At 41.3% G+C, this 17,504-nt stretch overlaps 1 protein-coding gene across 1 annotated transcript in view; it reads left to right on the forward strand.

Annotated features, from left to right (window-relative positions):
- Nucleotides 1-17,132, forward strand: part of LOC148033544 (monosaccharide-sensing protein 2-like) — a 40,247-nt gene extending 23,115 nt beyond the window's left edge. The window contains exons 2-5 of the mRNA XM_087681487.1: nt 13,416-13,982; nt 14,807-15,861; nt 15,944-16,131; nt 16,228-17,132. Coding sequence (XP_087537613.1) covers nt 13,416-13,982; nt 14,807-15,861; nt 15,944-16,131; nt 16,228-16,699 — 2,282 coding nt within the window. The 3' untranslated portion in view covers nt 16,700-17,132. The remainder of the gene's footprint in view (nt 1-13,415; nt 13,983-14,806; nt 15,862-15,943; nt 16,132-16,227) is intronic.
- The last annotated feature ends 372 nt before the right edge of the window (nt 17,133-17,504 follow it).

The raw sequence follows: 17,504 nt of genomic DNA on the forward strand, positions 1-17,504 counted from the left end.
CTTGATCTCTGTAGTGTAGGCCTGAATGCTTTTGCCATTCCTAGACATGTTATTGAACTATTGCTTCTGTTGAATCTTTTTTGCATGTGTTACATTTTCATAATTCTTCATGAGTATGTCCCATGCATCCTTTGGGGAATTGTATCCAATGATTTGAATAACCATATCATCTAATATACATAAGGAAAACCAATGTAACACCTTGCATGCTCTCTCAGTCCATAGCTTATGAGTCATTTTATGATCATTTGTCGGATTTCTTTCAGGCATTTCAGGTTCGGCCTCATCACCTGTACATAAGTCCCAATAACCTTTGCCAACCAAAAATTCTTCATACGGAACTTCCATAAAGCAAAATTTTTGTTATTCAATTTTTCTTCTACAATTTGAGTGATATTGTTAGTACCTTGAGCATTCGCCATAGTTGCAGCTTAGGTATTCAGTGATGTATATAATCTGTAAGTATCTGACTCCTTTTCCTACAGTTCAAGACCAATTTTCTGCAATTCAGGACAATTTTCTGCAATTTAGGACAGTTTCTTGCAGATTAGGATAGTTTCTTGCAATTCAGGACAATTTTCCTACAGTTCAGGAACAGTTTCCTGCAGTCTAGGATCAGTTTTCTTGCAGTTCAAGACTAGTTTTCCTGTAATCTGCTTGCTGTAAATTATATTCCAGCAGTGAAAAAAACACAGTCAACTGAGCATAAACCAAGCTCAAGTCAGTTCAAAACATTCTATAGTAGTGGGAAAACCAGTTTCCTACAGTTCCAGACCAATTTTCTGCAATTCAGGACAGCTTCTTGCAGATCAGGACAGTTTCCTGCAATTCAGGACAGTTTTCCTACAGTTCAAGAACAGTTTCCTGCAGTTCACGATCAGTTTTCCTGCAGTTCAAGACCAGTTTTCCTGTAACCTACTTGCTGTAAACTCTATTCCAGCAGTGAAAAAAACAAAGTCAACTGAGCATAAACCAAGCTCAAATCAGTTCAAAATATTCTATAGTAGTGGCAAAATATCCCAGCAACAAACTATGTCCATGCAAGCATCAATGTTTGTATTGTATGCAAGTAGCAGTATCAAATACAGCCAGTCCACTGCTATAACCAGTAGTATTTTCTCTATTAAAACAAGAGTATTCAGATCTCAAAACAGCCCCAAAACATCTCATTCAGTTGTCACTTTATGCAGGAGTTGATATATGTCAAACCGGTTAGAATATATTGTATGTATGTCAAGTGAAGATGATATGTATCCTTCCTGCAGACAATAACCAGTCAATACCCCGGTATAACTAGCGACTAATCAGTCCAAACTTTTGGACTTTCAGCACTCATAGTATCCCAAAAAGCATCTACCACTTAAGTGGTATGATCCAAGCATTTGTCAGTAGCAAATAAGCATCACAGATACTTCAACCCTCTAGGTACATTGTTTCCAAATTTAGGACAACAACTAGTTCATTGTTTCTAGCCTGTAAATAAGCTCCAAAACTGAGCATTTAACACTCCAATATCATGCTCTGTTGGACCAAGAGAGGGCACAACAGAGAGAGAGAGAGAGAGAGGGAGGTCGAGCTAGAGTGAGCATGAGAGTGTGAAGGTTAGAGAGAGTGTAAGCAGAGTGAAAGGTCGAGTCGATTAGAGTGTACCAACAATGTGTTGGTACACAATGAATAAGCACGTAAAGGGTGCGTTTACATGTACAGTATGTGTGTACTATACATGGGGGTTATTGGGCCTTTATCTCAACAATCTCTCACTTAAAAGGTCCGATGTGAATCTCTAGCTAACCAACTCCCACTAGTTGAACGTAATGCTCGTGCTGAGCTTTGCTTAGACTTTTAGTGAGAACATCTACAGGGTTATCTTGTGTTTTAATCTTGGTCAATGTGATTTGACCATCTTCCAGAATCTGTCTGATGAAGTGATATCGTATATTTGTATGCTTTGTGCGTGAATGATACATGGCATTCTTAGCCAGATACATAGCACTCTGGCTATCACATCCCAAAACTGCAGTATCCTTAGACATGCCGAGATCATCTGCAAGTCTGCTCAACCATATAGCTTCCTTAGAAGCTTCAATAGCTGATATGTATTCAGCTTTAGTGGTACTCAGTGCAACAATGTTCTGCAACCTGGAACACCAAGAAACAGCCCCACCAACAACTGTAAAGACATACCCGTTGGTGGATCTACGAGTGTCTAAGTCACCTGCCATGTTTGCATAACAATAACGTTGCAAACTAAGTGCACCTTGCCCATAGCAAATACTTTTTCTTTGTGTATCCTTAAGGTATCGAAGAATACACTTGATAGCTTCCCAATGTGCTTTGCAAGGATTTGACATAAACCTGCTAACAACTCCCACTGTATGAGCAATGTTTGGACAAGTAGCAACCATAGCATACATAAGAGAGCCACAAGCTGATGCATAAGGAACTCCCTTAATAGCATTTACTTCCATGTTATCTTTCGGGCTGTTGGCTTTGCTAAGCTTGAGATTAGGAGGTAAGGGTACCCCAAAAGGCTTAGCTTCAGCCATGTTAAATCTGTACAATAATTTCTGCATTTTATCTCTACGAATCCTTATGCCCAAAATATGCTGTGCATTCCCCAAATCTTTCATGGAGAGAGCTGATTTCAGCTGATTTTTGAGAGCATCCAAGCTAGTCTTTCTTTCCCTAGCTAGTAACGTATCATCCACATACAAAACAAGTATGATGGGGCTGCCATTTGTATCCTTTTTCATGTACAAGCAATGATCTACATGGTTGCGTGTAAACTCATGAGATAGCATAAAAGTGTCAAACTTTTTGTACCACTGCCGTGGTGCTTCCTTCAGTCCATACAGGCTGCGTTTCAGCTTACACACCATCTGTTCTTTTCCAGGAACTACAAAGCCCTCGGGCTGTTTCATGTAGATTTCCTCATCAATGTCACCATGCAAGAAAGCTATTTTTATATCCATTTGATACAAGCTCTAAATCCAAAACAACAGTAAGAGCAAAAAGCACACGTAAAGTGGTCATCTTCACAACAGGCGAGAAGACCTCTTGGAAGTCAATCCCTTCCTTTTGTGCATACCCTTTGGCAACTAGCCTTGCCTTCTACTTCGGTTTCCCATCAACTGTCTTTACTTTGTGCACCCATTTGTTTGGAAGTGGCTTCCTTCCCTTGCGTAGTGACACATGATCCCAAGTATCATTTGCATATAGAGATTTAATCTCTTCCTGCATAGCTAGCTCCCACTTACTGCTGAACTCACATGACTTCGCCTCCTTGTATGTAAGAGGCTCACCCTCATATGTAAGCATCACATAATGCAAGGAGGGGTTAAACCTATGTGGTTGCCCTCTTATGCGTGTAGACCTGCATACCCAATGATCAATATTTTCAGGAATTGGGTCTACATCCGGAGGTATATTATTTTCAGTATTTATTGGCTGCTGTAAGCCATTTTCAGCATGCTGTTCATGCTGTACAACACCTTCATTTTCATTTCCAGCACGTACATTTTCATAATCAGCAAGCCTATCTTGCTGTCCATGACCTCCTTGTGCTTCTATTTGCTGTCCATCATCATCTGGCTAAAAAATAACCGGCTGATCATCAATTTCAGCCTGTGGTACAACACCTTGAGGCTCATTTTCTGAAGAAATGGGTGGCTGCAAACTCTAATATTTCACCTTTTTTAGATCTTCGTTAGGGGTTAAAGTGACTTTCAACAATTTTACCTCATTGAACACAATATTACGGCTGCGAATAATTTTCTTGGACTAAGGTAAACACACTCTGTAGCCAAATTCACCCTCATCACCATAGCCCATGAAAATGCCTTTGGTGTTTTTTGGTTCAAGTTTATTCCTTAGCTCATCCCTAACATGCACAAAAGCATCACATCCAAATATGCGTAAATGGTTATATGAGGCCGATTTGCCAGACCAAACCTCCTCAGAGATGCCATTATTTAAGGACTTGTTTGGAGAGCGGTTGCAAATGTGAACCGTGGTTTTGAGTGCCTCTTCTTTGGGGCAGCACAAGTGGTAGATAAAGGCAAGAAATGCACAAAACCTACTAGGAGAAGAAATGCATGCTCTAGAATGAGCTGCCTCCTTTGTCAAAACACATGATAGACCCGAGACTCACAGGCAAGAGATGACAAAGCGTGATAAACATGATTGCTAATAGATTCAAGCCGACCACCCTCTCACTGAAAAGGATAAATGCACATATGCATGTTTACAAAAACAGAATGCCTATGCATGGGGTAATGCAAAGGGATTTGTATATTGCTATGCTTAAGAAAAATGCTATGTAATGGTGCTACTTATGGGGAATTGTTCACTTGCCCAAGCATCCTTTTACAATCATGAACATCAAGATGCAAATAGATAATGATAGAATAGTACAAAATGCCATTGAAATAGAGGTGACCAAAATCTTTCAAGCACCAAGAGAAGAGGCCGCTCCCTCTCACCACTAGATGGTGGAAGGCAAAGCCATAAGGAATCCCCTCTTTCCATCATGCTGAAGTAGAAGGATGTTGAGATATCAAATTCAAGAAGCTTGTTGTATTCCATTAATTCCTGTTTTGGTTTCCATTTATAGTACCAAAAAGGCTTTATTTGTATCATTTATTAGGAGCTGGGTGCCATTCGAGGAAGTTAGGGCATCACCCCAGGTAGTTCAATGCCTCACGCCTATAAATAGGGAATAGGAAAATCCATCTTCACTCCACACTTACTCTCTTATTCATTCTTTATTTGTATTGTTTATTAGGGTCTGGGTGCTACCTGCGAGAGTGGGGGGACCACCCTAGGTAGTTCAATGACTTGTGTCTATAAATAGGGCATGGGTGAATCCATCTTCACTCCAAACTTACTCTCTCATTTATTCTTTATGATTCCTATTGAGCTAAAAATGCATTAGTTTTATTGAAACAGCCCCAAAACTTAATTTTAAGTTTTGTATTAGAAAGAAATGTATTCTTAGAGAGTGTCTATGTTCCATAAGCACAAACCCTAATTGGAAGGACCCAAACTTTCTATAAATAGGTATGTTGCCCTCTATCCAGCCACAATCTCATTTTTGCAGCTTGTAGGTGCTAGAGCTTTGCTATCCACGCCCCATACACGGAGGATATCTTAGCCAAAGTTGCCCACCATTGTCTTTTACCATCAGCCACCAGTTTCTTAGCCACTCACGGATTTGGACTACTTCAAGTCATCATCTACTTGTGATTATCAAGGTGGCTGTTGTCCACCCTCTGAAGCATGCGTTTTTTGCTGCATATTGCTCGTGGAGCTTGTTTTTCCCAGTGCTGCTATCGCCGACAGTCGGCTTTCCCCAACAGCTTGCATTTTCATCATTCTATTGCCACTTGTGTTGATCTCTCACTCCTACTGCTGCATTTTGCTATTTGGGATCATTGACCAGCTGCCATGTTATCGTCCTGAGCTATCTTTGCCTTTTCCTATTCGCCTTCTGCTTGTTTGTCTCACTGCTTCAGCATCCTATTGCTGCGTTTACTACTACTAGATATTCGTGGAGGTTGCCTTGATGCATTTCAGGATCTGTTAGAGTATGGCACTCTCTCTAGCTCATACTCTTTGCCTCGGTCCTTGAGAACAAGAGTTTGGGGTTTAGTATTCTTCACTGCATAGTGTATTTGCTGCATTAATCATTGTAATCTATTTAGTATTCATTCTTTATTCTTCACAGTGTTCATTGTCTCTGCATTAGCCTAACCCTAATTGTGTTTTTTATCAATGTTTGTATTTGTCATACGATTTTTTTTAATGGTAGAGTATTTCTTTACATGGTATCAGAGCTAGGTACTCACTGAAAAGACTTAGGCTCTCGATTGGAAAGCTCACCTTAAAAGAGAAACTACAGAAGGGAAGATGACATTGAGCACTTCCACACCTACTCAGTCGCCAAAGGAGCCTATGTTGAGAACTAAGCAGGAGTAGCATCCATTGCCAACTCTGCAAGGTTCGGTCATTGCTGGAGATCCTGCTGACTACGTTGGAGATATGCATCATTATTTCATTACAGATGAGAAGTTGCAGTTGATCTTGGCTCATAGAACTAGGAAGTTTGAAGAGCTTCCTTGACAAGCCTTCAAACGAAAGTTGTGTGAAGAAGGTATAATTGATTCTCTCTCATTAAAAGTTGCGCAAAGTATACAAGTTCCTATTTCTTTTTCTTCAATGGCATTGCAACATTTTGGTAAAGATCATGATGAAGGTAGAGTCCCATATATTGATCATGGAAAATCTTCCATATATGTTATTACACGAAGGGGTGATTATAAGAAAAAGATTGGTAACTCTTATTTCTCCTTTACTTCTTTCAATTTTGTTTCTCAAAGTTAGAATGAGTTTGGTGTTTCTTTATCATTGCATTCCATATCATCATCTTCATTTCAATTTCCATTCATTAATCAAATTCAACTTAATGCATCTACATTTTAAAACCCGTCCAACCCACCCACTTCTTCTCTGACATCACCATTACCATTTACACGATTCAACTTTTCATATCTGACATCTCATGTTATTGCATACACCACACCAGTGGGTGCTTCATTCCTACACACCTTTGGGTTATAGCCAACATGGGATCCCTATCTCTGCTTACCTAGGTGTTGATCAGTTGAGACTACAGTTTGCCTCCATGGCAATTCCTACTGGGCCATCTGGTCGTGCTATTATGCCTTAGCCAATAGTTGCTCAAAGTTTAAGAGTCTTTGTGCTTGCACCACATGTACTTGTAGGTCCTTCTCCTAGTTTTTCTATCTACCTATCATATCCCTCTTCCTATCGTTACGATCCCTCTTATACTTTGATACTTTATACTTCTTCATCCTCATCTACTAAGCATACTTTTGTTGACAAGACTCATTTTAGCAGGTCTAACTCTATGACTTGGCCGAATTTGATGAGGCATATTCTTGACTCACGGAACTTATGGGATCATGTCTAGGGGTTGGAATCCGAGCCAGACCCACAATTTGTTCCATTAGGGATTGTTCTCTTGTGGGAGGCCAGAAATGCCTTCACTATTGTTGAGTTGATGTAAGGTCTCTTACTTGAATTCCATCATAGCTACAACACTTTGAGTAGTGTTAGAGCAGTGGGAACACTTGACTAATCACTATATGACTTGGGATAAGACCTATCATATAAACCTCGACCGTGAGCTTCAAAATTTCAAAGTCACTGACCAGGATGATCTTAAGGTCAAGTTGGCTGAGTATTGGTGGGTATTGATTAAAGATCAAGTGTAGGCAACCGAGAAAGACTTCGAGCCTCACACCTCAATCAGGTAACCCCAATAGGGGAGGTAAGGTGGAGGGATAGTGGCATACCAGACCCACACTACCATCGGTCGACCATCACAGTCAGTATCATTCTCAATGTTAGAGGGCATATCTAAGTTATGCCACACAGGTACTTGGTGGTATTTGGTGCCAGTTGTTGACTTAGGTCATTCATTTGGCCATAAGTATCGGTTGGTGATACTAGAGAAGTGGTGTTTAATGGTACCTAATGCCAATCTAATAGTCAAAGATAGTGCAGAGACACACGGGAATGGAAGTTGCCTAGCCAATTCAATTATTGACCAGTCAGATTATTTTTCAGGGCATCCAAATAATTATTAGATTAATTTTTAATATTTAAAGACTGTGAATTAATATTTAATTATGGATAGTGTTGGAAAAACCATTTGGGAAGGTTCCCACTTGTCAAAAATGCCCATGCAAGATTGGAAAACGTCTTTAGAGGTTGGAGAGAGGGACTTTAGTATATTAAGCCTACAAGAGAGAGAGAGAGGAGATGTTGCTGGTCTGATTTGCGGCCATTGGAGGACCTTTTGAAGCAGCTAGGAGCAGGAGAAGACCAATCAGCAGCAGGTGATAGCATCCACAGGCCATTGATGCAGGGCAGCAGAAGTAAATGATTGATTTTTTTCAGTTCTTTGCATCTACAAGCTGTTGAGATAGGGCAATGGAGGTAAATGACAGATTTTCTTTAGTTCTTCACGAAGAAAGCCTGAGTTTTCTCTCTCCTCAGTATTCTCTCTCATCTCCCAATCTTTCTACAGCCTTGCTCTGAAGATTACAACATTGAGACCACCAGAGGTTGAGAAATTTCAGATTTGTCTATTGTAGATCCTAATTGCAAAGCAGAAATTAAGGTTTAGCAACAACCTTGGGAAGCGTGCTAGAAATTGGAAGCTCCAAGACTTGGATTCAACAGGGCTGAAGCTATTTTCAATCAAATTCAAGTGGAGGGACCAACAAATCAATGAATTTGGTGCTTTTCCCATCTCCATCAAAGCGGGTGAAGGCCAATTGACTGCCCAAATCAGATTGAAGACTTGTTGGTCATTTTGGATAGTAAGGGGAGTTGGAACAAAAGAGATTAGGAGAATCCTATTGTACATCAACTTCTTCTTGAATTAAGTTAAATAAATACCAAAAGGGGCGCTAGTTTTGGGGCCAACAGGGTGTCCATTGTCCAAGATTGTAAGTTAATTTGCATTTCTCAGTTTTGTAATAAATGTTACTGCTGTAACTAAGTTGTAATTAGGGAATTACCATCCATCCACAGAAGGAAGGCTGGTTTCACCTGGACTGGTACAATCATCTTCATTATAATTGCGTTTTTTCAGCTCCTACTGCCATCCCAATACCCAAGAGAAAGTTCCCGGCCATTAGCCATTTTATGGAGGCTGCATTTGTAACATATTCAGGTTGTCTACAACAGGTTACATCCTCTTTGGCCTTTTGACAAGTTGGGCAGCCTATTCTTGGGTGTGCCCTTTTGCGTTTTGCACGCAGCCCATCCACTCCAGCACACGTTTGGCAGGTTCAGCCTGCGTTTCAAGCAGGCGGCACTCTCCTGTTGCTGGGCGGCAGTGCCTATCTACTGGTGGGTTATTTCCAGGTGCAAGCGGCTCCTTTCTAGGTGGACACACACTTTACCTCCCTGTGTTCAACTACTGGGAGTTTCCCCCCTTGAATTGGGCGGCACCATAGCAGCTTGGGTGGCCTGTTTTCAGGCAGCCAGATTCAGCTTTTTCAGTCCTGGGTTTGTCTTCTATAGCCTGATGACACTTCAGCGCTTTGGACAGACAGACAGACAGACAGACTCACTTTTTTGCTGTGTTTCTTTCTGGGAACTATCTTGGTGGCCTAGAGGACTGCACAGCTGACTAGTGGTAGCTGTATTGTTCTCTTCCTATCTGCATTTTGGAGCAGGGCTCCCTGGCTAGACCTACATTTTGGCTCAAGACAGGTCTCTTTATGTGTACCAGACAGGTGTGGCGGATTTCAGCCCATTTTTTGGTTGCATTTCTTTTCAGCAGTTTTGTAGACACCTGCGTCTGCAGGGTAGTCTAGCCTCTCGCCATGGAGTTCACTCTCACCTCATATACTCCCTGTTTGTGTTGCTGTAGATCAGTCCTTTTCTGATCAGCCCATAGATGGACCCCGTACAAGTGGTGGACACCCTAGTTGCAGCATCTTCTTTGTTTTCTTGTAGGCACTTATTGGAGGATATCTATGTTTGATGTGTATGCTATGGGGGATCATGTGGCTTGGGATCATTCAAATTGACCACCATCCTATCACTCTTTCATGTTATATTCTTCCGGGGTTTCGAGTCCCTAATTGGCATTGATGGCACTTATTGAGCAGGTGCTTGATCCATCCTCTCTATCGGCATTTGACAAGCTGAATGAGATTAGCTACCTCTATGGTGATGCCATGTGGAGTGTCTCCTACACGATTGTGACCTTTGGGATTTTGTTACTATCCCTATACCCCAACCTATTGTGGATCCTCATGATGGTGTGACCATGGATTTGGCAGCTTCATGGGATCGGTTGAATGCTAGAGCCCGCTCTATTCGCCTTTTGAGTTGTACCGATTCTGTGCTCATGCATGTTAGATGTATTTGCACCATTGTAGAGATTTGGAGGAGATTGGCATTTGTCTTTCGGATCTAGACATTTGGGCATTGATTATTTCTGGAGTTAAAGCAATGACAACTTTTTGTCACAGATTTCCCTACGATGAGGGATTACATCCATAGGATAAAAGAAATTCGGGATGAGCTTTCGTTCCTTGGTACGAACATTTCTTTAGATGACTTAGTTGTGACCCTTCTCTCATAGCTTTTGTCACCAACATATGATGTGTTCTACACCAGTCTTCTCACTTGTCGTAGCATGGGGACGCTCAGTTGGGAGGAGCTAATCCCATTGGTGCTTGAGTAGGATGCATGTCACAATGAGAGAGATTTTTGCCGAGCCCTTGCACATGACCGTGCTTATGTGGGTTTGTCTACCGGTAAAGGACACATTAAGCTAATCCAATTGGTGCTTGAGCAGGATGCACATCACAATGAGACAGATTCATTGTGTTATCTTTATTGAGCTAGTTGTCTTTGTTGAGGATTCTTCTATAGGAGCCACTTTTGTGATAGGTTGAGAGATGGGGCTATCTATGCTCCATTCCCCTTTCATTGTGCAAGGCCCTCTGAGATAGCTTTCTATTGCTGCACTTGTTCTTGATTGTGTACCATTTATCCCATAGGTTCCATTCCATACCCCACCATCTCCTCTCGTGGTTACCCCATATTTTCCCATCCCTTTTAGCGGGGGACAATATCAGTGATGCGTCTGTGGATTTCTTGGCTCTTTGTGTTTTAGAGGGGGTTTCCCTAGGATCATAAGGAGTTTCTTTAAGGTTTCCAAATTACTTTGGGTCTTTCTTTCATGCGATGACCTCTTTTCTTCGTTATCGAGCCACCATTCCTTGCTGCTTGTCCCCTTGGTCTTTGTTGTTTCTATGCAGCTTATGGCGCCTTCGATAGTTCCTTGCTATTGTCTCCTAGTTGGGTTTGAGGCTTGGTTCATCCATCCCCAACTAGAGTTTTCAAGAGTGACTTGTTCGAGGCCTCTCTGTTTCTATTACTTTTTGGTGGCTTTTCATTTGATTAGGTTTTTCTATGGAGAGGGGGTCTTGCTCCTTAGTTGGCATTCTTCATTAACAGACTTCATTGGCATTGACCCTCTTCCTGGCACCCTTGAATTTGCATCTCCTTTGGCCTTTCGCCACATCCAGGATTTGAGAGAGGGTGTTAGCAGTCGTGTGTCTTATATGGTCATCTCCTATGTGTGAGCCTTAGTCTAGGTTAGATGGGGACATTTGGAGCTCTGACATTGTATTTGTCTATCATTTTGTGTTTTAGACACTTTAGATAGAGAGCACATTAGTGAATTTCTTTTTGGGCACTTTTGGCCATTTTTAGGGTGTTTGACCATATGTAGGATTTTGCCTATATATAGGCGGCCTGCCCTCCCACTTTCACCATCAATTATCCATCATTGATCCTTTGTGTTAGCCATCCCTCCTCATTTTCTCATCCTCCTGCTACTGTCTAGTGCCCACCATGACACGTAGAGTTGTGTGTTGGGGTTGATTGTTGCACTCTTGGTACCTTTAGCCATTGTAGACACATTGTTGCTTCTCTCTCTTGCATTATGTCTTTGTCTCCTTTCCGTGTTCACTTTCCTCTTCCCATTGTGCACTTTCACAATTTCTAGGTAGTAGGGACCCCCCAAGAGTTGGTGACATGCTTGGAAGAGAATACAACAGTAGGTGACAATAGTTGAGGGCTGTTTCAGCCAATCAACATCATCCATCAATGGACACATTGTAAAGAGCCTTGTACTCAACCTCGACTGTGGAAGTTGCCACCATCTCTTGCTTGCAACTTGACTAAGAGATGAGAGTTGTGCCTAAGGAAAAGAGGTAGCCTCTATGGGAGGAGGTATCGGGATCTCTTGCCCACTCAGAATTAGTGTAACCCTGCAATCATAAACCATGGCTAAAAGTCAACCATTTGATCAACTTGGGTTTCAACTTGGTGGCTGCTCAAGTGGTGACTTGTACATGTCACTGACTTTCCAATTGGCATACTTGATTATGCTATCTATCCTAGTTGACTATTGCAATGGATCCTTGACTATATTGGAAGTAGTAGATTATGTTTTAGCTTTTTTAGGATGGGTACAAGCTGCTTGAGGTTGCTTTTGACTCTCCTTTGGTAACATGGGTGATATCCTTCTAGGATCTAGTTTACCTCATTGAGTAGTGGCATGGGGTTTTTGCTATTCTATTTCCCATTTTAAGTTGGTTTATTTTTGTTTGACACCTTATTCATTTGATTGGCAATGTTTGAGGGTAGTTATGCATTTTGACGAAAGGCCCCATCTCTTCTTTATGTGTATAATCACAAGGCTTTTAGGCGGTCTTGGTTCCAAAGGATGGACGAGTTCCTTTGAACTCACCATTCTACCCCTTATGACCCAAACTTATATGTCCATGTCACTTCAAAGGGGGTTAGCTACATCTTGCTATATGTTGACGATTTACTTCTCGTTGGCGGGCTAAGATTTTACTTCCATAGCGGAAATCAAGGCCGAATTTAGCTGCACATTTTAGATGACTGATCCTAGTTAGAGCTATCTTTTTTTCTGGGGATGGAGGTAGTTCGTTTTGAGGGTACTATTTTTGTGTCATAGTAGAAGTATGCTCTTCAGTTGGTGGACTAGTATTGCACAAAGGGTACTATTTTTGTGTCATAGTAGAAGTATGCTCTTAAGTTGGTGGACTAGTATTGCACAAATCAGACATGACTTGTGTTTTGCCTCTCGATCCCATTGTCCACTTATGTAAAGATACCCTCAGTCAGTACTTTGATGAGCATATCTATATGTTAGTTGTAGGGAAGCTTCTTTGGTTGATTCACACTAGGCTAGATTTAGCATACTCAGTTAATTCGCTTAGTCAGTATTTCACTACACCTAGGATGTCACATTGGATTGCTTGTTTACATGTTTTTAGATATCTTTGGTATACCTATTCTTATGGCATCCATATCAATTGCCGCGGCTTCTATATCATAGTCAAACTTTGTGATGGATGTGTCTGTAATAGATAGATGCCAAGGAATTGTGCAATTTTGCCATCAATTAACATATCCTCAGTCATTCTTTTTGGTTTTCTGTATCATATATGTCAGTTTTGGTAAAGCATATTTGCTTTAATCACTATAACTAATGCTATAAAAATATTTTCATTTCACAAATCTAATAAATAGAATAAACTTCTGACAGTCATCTTAATACCCATAGCTAGCATTTAAAACAAAAAATGTTTTTCATTTCTTGTGTGATTTCTAGTTGTCATGAGAGCAGGAGAGAATTTTATAGAAAATTGCTCTATTTAAATGCAGGATTTCTGTCTTTCTTAGTCCCCTCTCATTACTTTTGTCTGGGTAGTTTGCCACCCTCTTTTATTGGGCATTGAAACTGACCAGGGTTGTCCTTGCAGGGGCTTTGCTCTATATAGAACCGGAGTTTGATTTGGATACACAACCTGTCCTTGAGGGTTTTGTTGCAGCTGCATCTCTTGTTGGAGCAGCAATAAGTACTACTTTTGCAGGATCTGGAGCAGATTGGCTTGGTCGACGTAAAATGTTATGCATATCTGCAGTAATATTTTGCATTGGAGCTCTGCTTATGCTGTGGTCCCCAAATGTTTATGCACTTCTGGTGGCTCGCCTGATTGATGGGGTCGGAGTGGGGTTAGCTGTGACAGTTGCTCCAATGTACATTTCAGAAGTAGCCCCCTCAGAGATTCGTGGAGAGTTGAATACATTACCACAACTTGTAGGTACAGGAGGAATGTTTCTGGCATATTGCATTGTATTTGGAGTCTCTCTATCTAGCAGCCCTAGCTGGAGGCTGATGCTAGCCGTCATTATTATACCCTCACTTATTTATTTGGTCCTCGGGCTCTTCTACTTACCTGAGACTCCAAGATGGCTTGTGAGTAAAGGCAGGACAAGTGAAGCCAGACGAGTTCTTCAGCAGCTTCGTAACAAGGAAGATGTATCAGGTATACTTTGTTATACAATGTCAGGTTCATGCTAGCAATTTCTTGTAAAAGGTGTGCCAAATGACATCTGTTCCATACTAAGAAAGAAATCTTTCAAACATAGTAAAGTGTGGCAAAGTTTGTTTTTAATCCTCTACTTCAAATGTTCTTACATTTGTTTATTTTCTTCAAAAAATTGCTAAGGAAAAGAAGGAAAAACAGATCTTTTAGCTTATCAGTATGTCTGGGATTGAGATTGATCTTAAGCACATTGTAAGCGGTCATGAAGTTCATATTAGGAAAGCTGACAGGCTGACAGTTCTCAAGCCATGTTATAAATTTACAAAGATCCAATACGCTCTTTGAAAACAGTAACAAAAACCATCTAAATGTGTCTTAGTTGTACCTTACGTTTTATAGCAACTTCTTTAAACATTTGGGACAAACTTGTTAAGGTCCCACACCGATTGATTTATGGCTTCTGTTTCTTTCATGACTGGTAATTTCAATAATCTTAGTTGAATGGTAGGTTAGTGATAGTGCCTAGCATTTAAACCACCGGAAGCATCAAACACAGACTATGTGGCAGAAAGCTACGGGTGAGCAGCAACCTTTTACTCTCTTCAGTGTCTGTCATCTGCTTTGCAGCTATGCCTCTCTGGCCCTAAGGACTGTTGCCTTTAGGAATTCATGTCTTCATGCATACATATTACTGTAATGGCAGAACAATATTCCATAATGCATAGTAGCCTTTTTCTTGCCAATAGCATGTGGCTATATGGACAAGCTCAAGAATTCATTGTCTGATGTGGACATGCAGTCTCAAAATGACTTTCTTCTGTCAGGAGAGATGGCATTGCTTGTTGAAGGGCTTGGAGTTGGTGAAGATGCTGTTTTGGAAGAGTACATAATTGAGCCTGCTGATGGAGTGGAAGAGGAAGGGTATCCCGCTGGATTGGAACCTCATATTAAGATTTTTGCTCCTGAAGATGGGACATCATGGATTGCAAAGCCAATTTCTAGTTTGGGAGGTTCACAAGGAGTGCTTTCAAGACCTGCAAGTATTATTCAACAAACTACTCCAAGACGCCCAAGTATTCCTCTGATGGACCCCATGGTTTCTTTGATGGGAAGTCTGAAAGGTACATTTGCAGACCATTTCACTGGGTTTCCCAGTACGCAGAGCATTGGTCAAGGGCATCAGTTTGAGGCCTTTGATGACGGTAAAAATGAGAAATGGGATGAAGAGAGAATGCATGAGCAAAAGGATTATGGCTCTGATGAAGAACCTGCTGGGCAGATGGATGAAGGTCTAAATAGTCCTCTGCTTTCAAGGCACAGCAGTGCTCAATGGGAAGCAGATCTGTCCAGAGGTGATTCAAACATTGGAAAGTCCATTTCAAGGGCTAGCTCAATATCGAGGACCACCTCTAAAGACAGGAAGAGAATAGGGTCAACTGTGTCTCAAATCACTGTAACGCCAAGCATCGCACCCCAGGGGAGTTTTATGGGATCTGTTGGGAGCACAGGCATTGGAGGTGGCTGGAATTTGGCTTGGCAATGGACAGGTCCTGAAGGGACTGAAGGTCAACCTGATAAGGGAGAATTCAAAAGGGTCTATTTGTTTCAGGAAGGCCCTGTCGATGGCTCTCGAAAAGCATCCATGTATTCGCTTCCTCGTATGGGCAGTGCATTAGGTGATTTGGAGCCTATTCAAGCTGCAGCACTGGTCAGTCGACCATCACAGTATGGAAAAGATATCACCATTGAGAATCAAGTGGGACCTGCTCTCATTCATCCATCACAAATTGCAAAAGCAGGACCAGCATGGTCTGAACTGCTTGAAGGGGGTGTAAAACAAGCCCTGATAGTTGGTGTTTTATTGCAAATTCTTGAGCAGGTTGTGATCACCCTTTGCTATACTGTTTATTTGTAACAGATATCTCTGGTGGTGGCTTAACTAGAAACTTTCTTGTGAACAGTTTGGTGGAATAAATGCAGTCCTTAACTTTACACCCGAAATACTTCAGGAGTCTGGTGCGGAGGTGTTGTTATCTCAGATAGGGATTGGGTCCGACTCAGCTTCTGTTCTAGCCAGTGGAGTCACCAATTTAATCTCCCTTCCATGTATTGTAGTAGCAATGCGACTGATGGACAAATTAGGACGGAGGTACGCCTATTGCTTGAACTGGACTTCAGTATCTGGAAGGTATAAAATGCTTTTGGGTGTTTCTGTAACTAATCGTTGTTTTTGTCTTTGTTTCAGGATGATATTGCTGCTTACTTTACCAATCCTTGTTTTATCCTTACTGGCTTTAATAATTATCAACCTTGTTCCAACTAGCGATGCCGTTTTTGCAGCAGTTTCGGTTGTGGGTGTTGTCATTTATGTGGGCTTTTTTGTCATGGGCTTTGGTCCTATTCCCAATATGCTGTGCGCTGAGATATTTCCTACAAGAGTAAGAGGAGTCTGCATTGGAATCTGCCAGGCTGCAATGTGGATAACAGACATCTTGGTGACTGAGCTGTTCCCAGTTCTGGATGACTCTATAGGTATTGCAGGAACTTTTGGGTTTTTTGCCTTCTTCTGTGTGGTAGCCTGGATATTCATATTTCTGAAGGTTCCAGAGACGAAAGGAATGCCATTAGAGGTTATAGTTGAGTTCTTTGCTATGTCTGCTGCGGAGAAGAAGAAGCCAGTAGACATGGAGGATGCTAGAGTGGATGTGGAAAGCTGAGATGCCATGTGGTATTTTCTCTTATGTTGAAGTTGGTGGAGGTAGACACTATTAACAGGCAAAGCCAGGATAAGCAACTAGGGTTTGCATTTGTAAGGGGTGCTTGGCTTCTCGATTCAATGCTAACTATAAGGGTTGCATTTGTAAGGAGTGCTTGGCTTTTGAGTTCAATGTTAGCTTATGCGGATGAGTGGAACATTGAGGCTTTTCCACTGGGCCGTTGTTAAGCTCAATTCATAGATGATTCTTTCTCATTCCTTTCTCAAAGTACAGTACATAAGTGCCCAGTTGGGACTTGTAAACAGTCCAATTTTTTGGTAACCTATTACCTTATAAGCACTTTTTTTTATTGCAACCAAATCTGCATCTCTGTCGCTAAGATGGGCACACTTCATCTTAGAGCCTTTCATAATTTTAAAAAGCCTTCCAAAAACGGTCCATAAGGGAAAAAGCTTCTTCAAATATACATAAAATTGAATTAGCATTCCTTGTGTGCATGATAATGCTAGCCACTTCTTGGTAGCTTCATGCTATTGAGTGGAGCTATCATGAAATGGCATCATGGGAGAAACAACGTTGCTATGTGGTATTTACCACTCCCTTTGCTTTGTCCCCACGTATGGGGATTGGGGCATGTTGGGATTCTTTTTTTTTCGTTAAGCATGTTGGGATTCTCTCTTTCCCTCTCTCTCTCTCTCTCTCTTTCTCTCTCTATAATGAAGTGGCTACCCTAGTTGTAAGTTTTTTATATTGTTAACCCACTTAAGTGGTTTCAAATTTCCCTTTTTCTACACCTATACTATAT

The sequence above is a fragment of the Lygodium microphyllum genome, chromosome 7 (genome assembly GCF_053477565.2).
Source record: "Lygodium microphyllum isolate KBCC chromosome 7, Lygodium_microphyllum_v1.1.10, whole genome shotgun sequence".
Taxonomy (NCBI): Eukaryota; Viridiplantae; Streptophyta; class Polypodiopsida; order Schizaeales; family Lygodiaceae; genus Lygodium; species Lygodium microphyllum.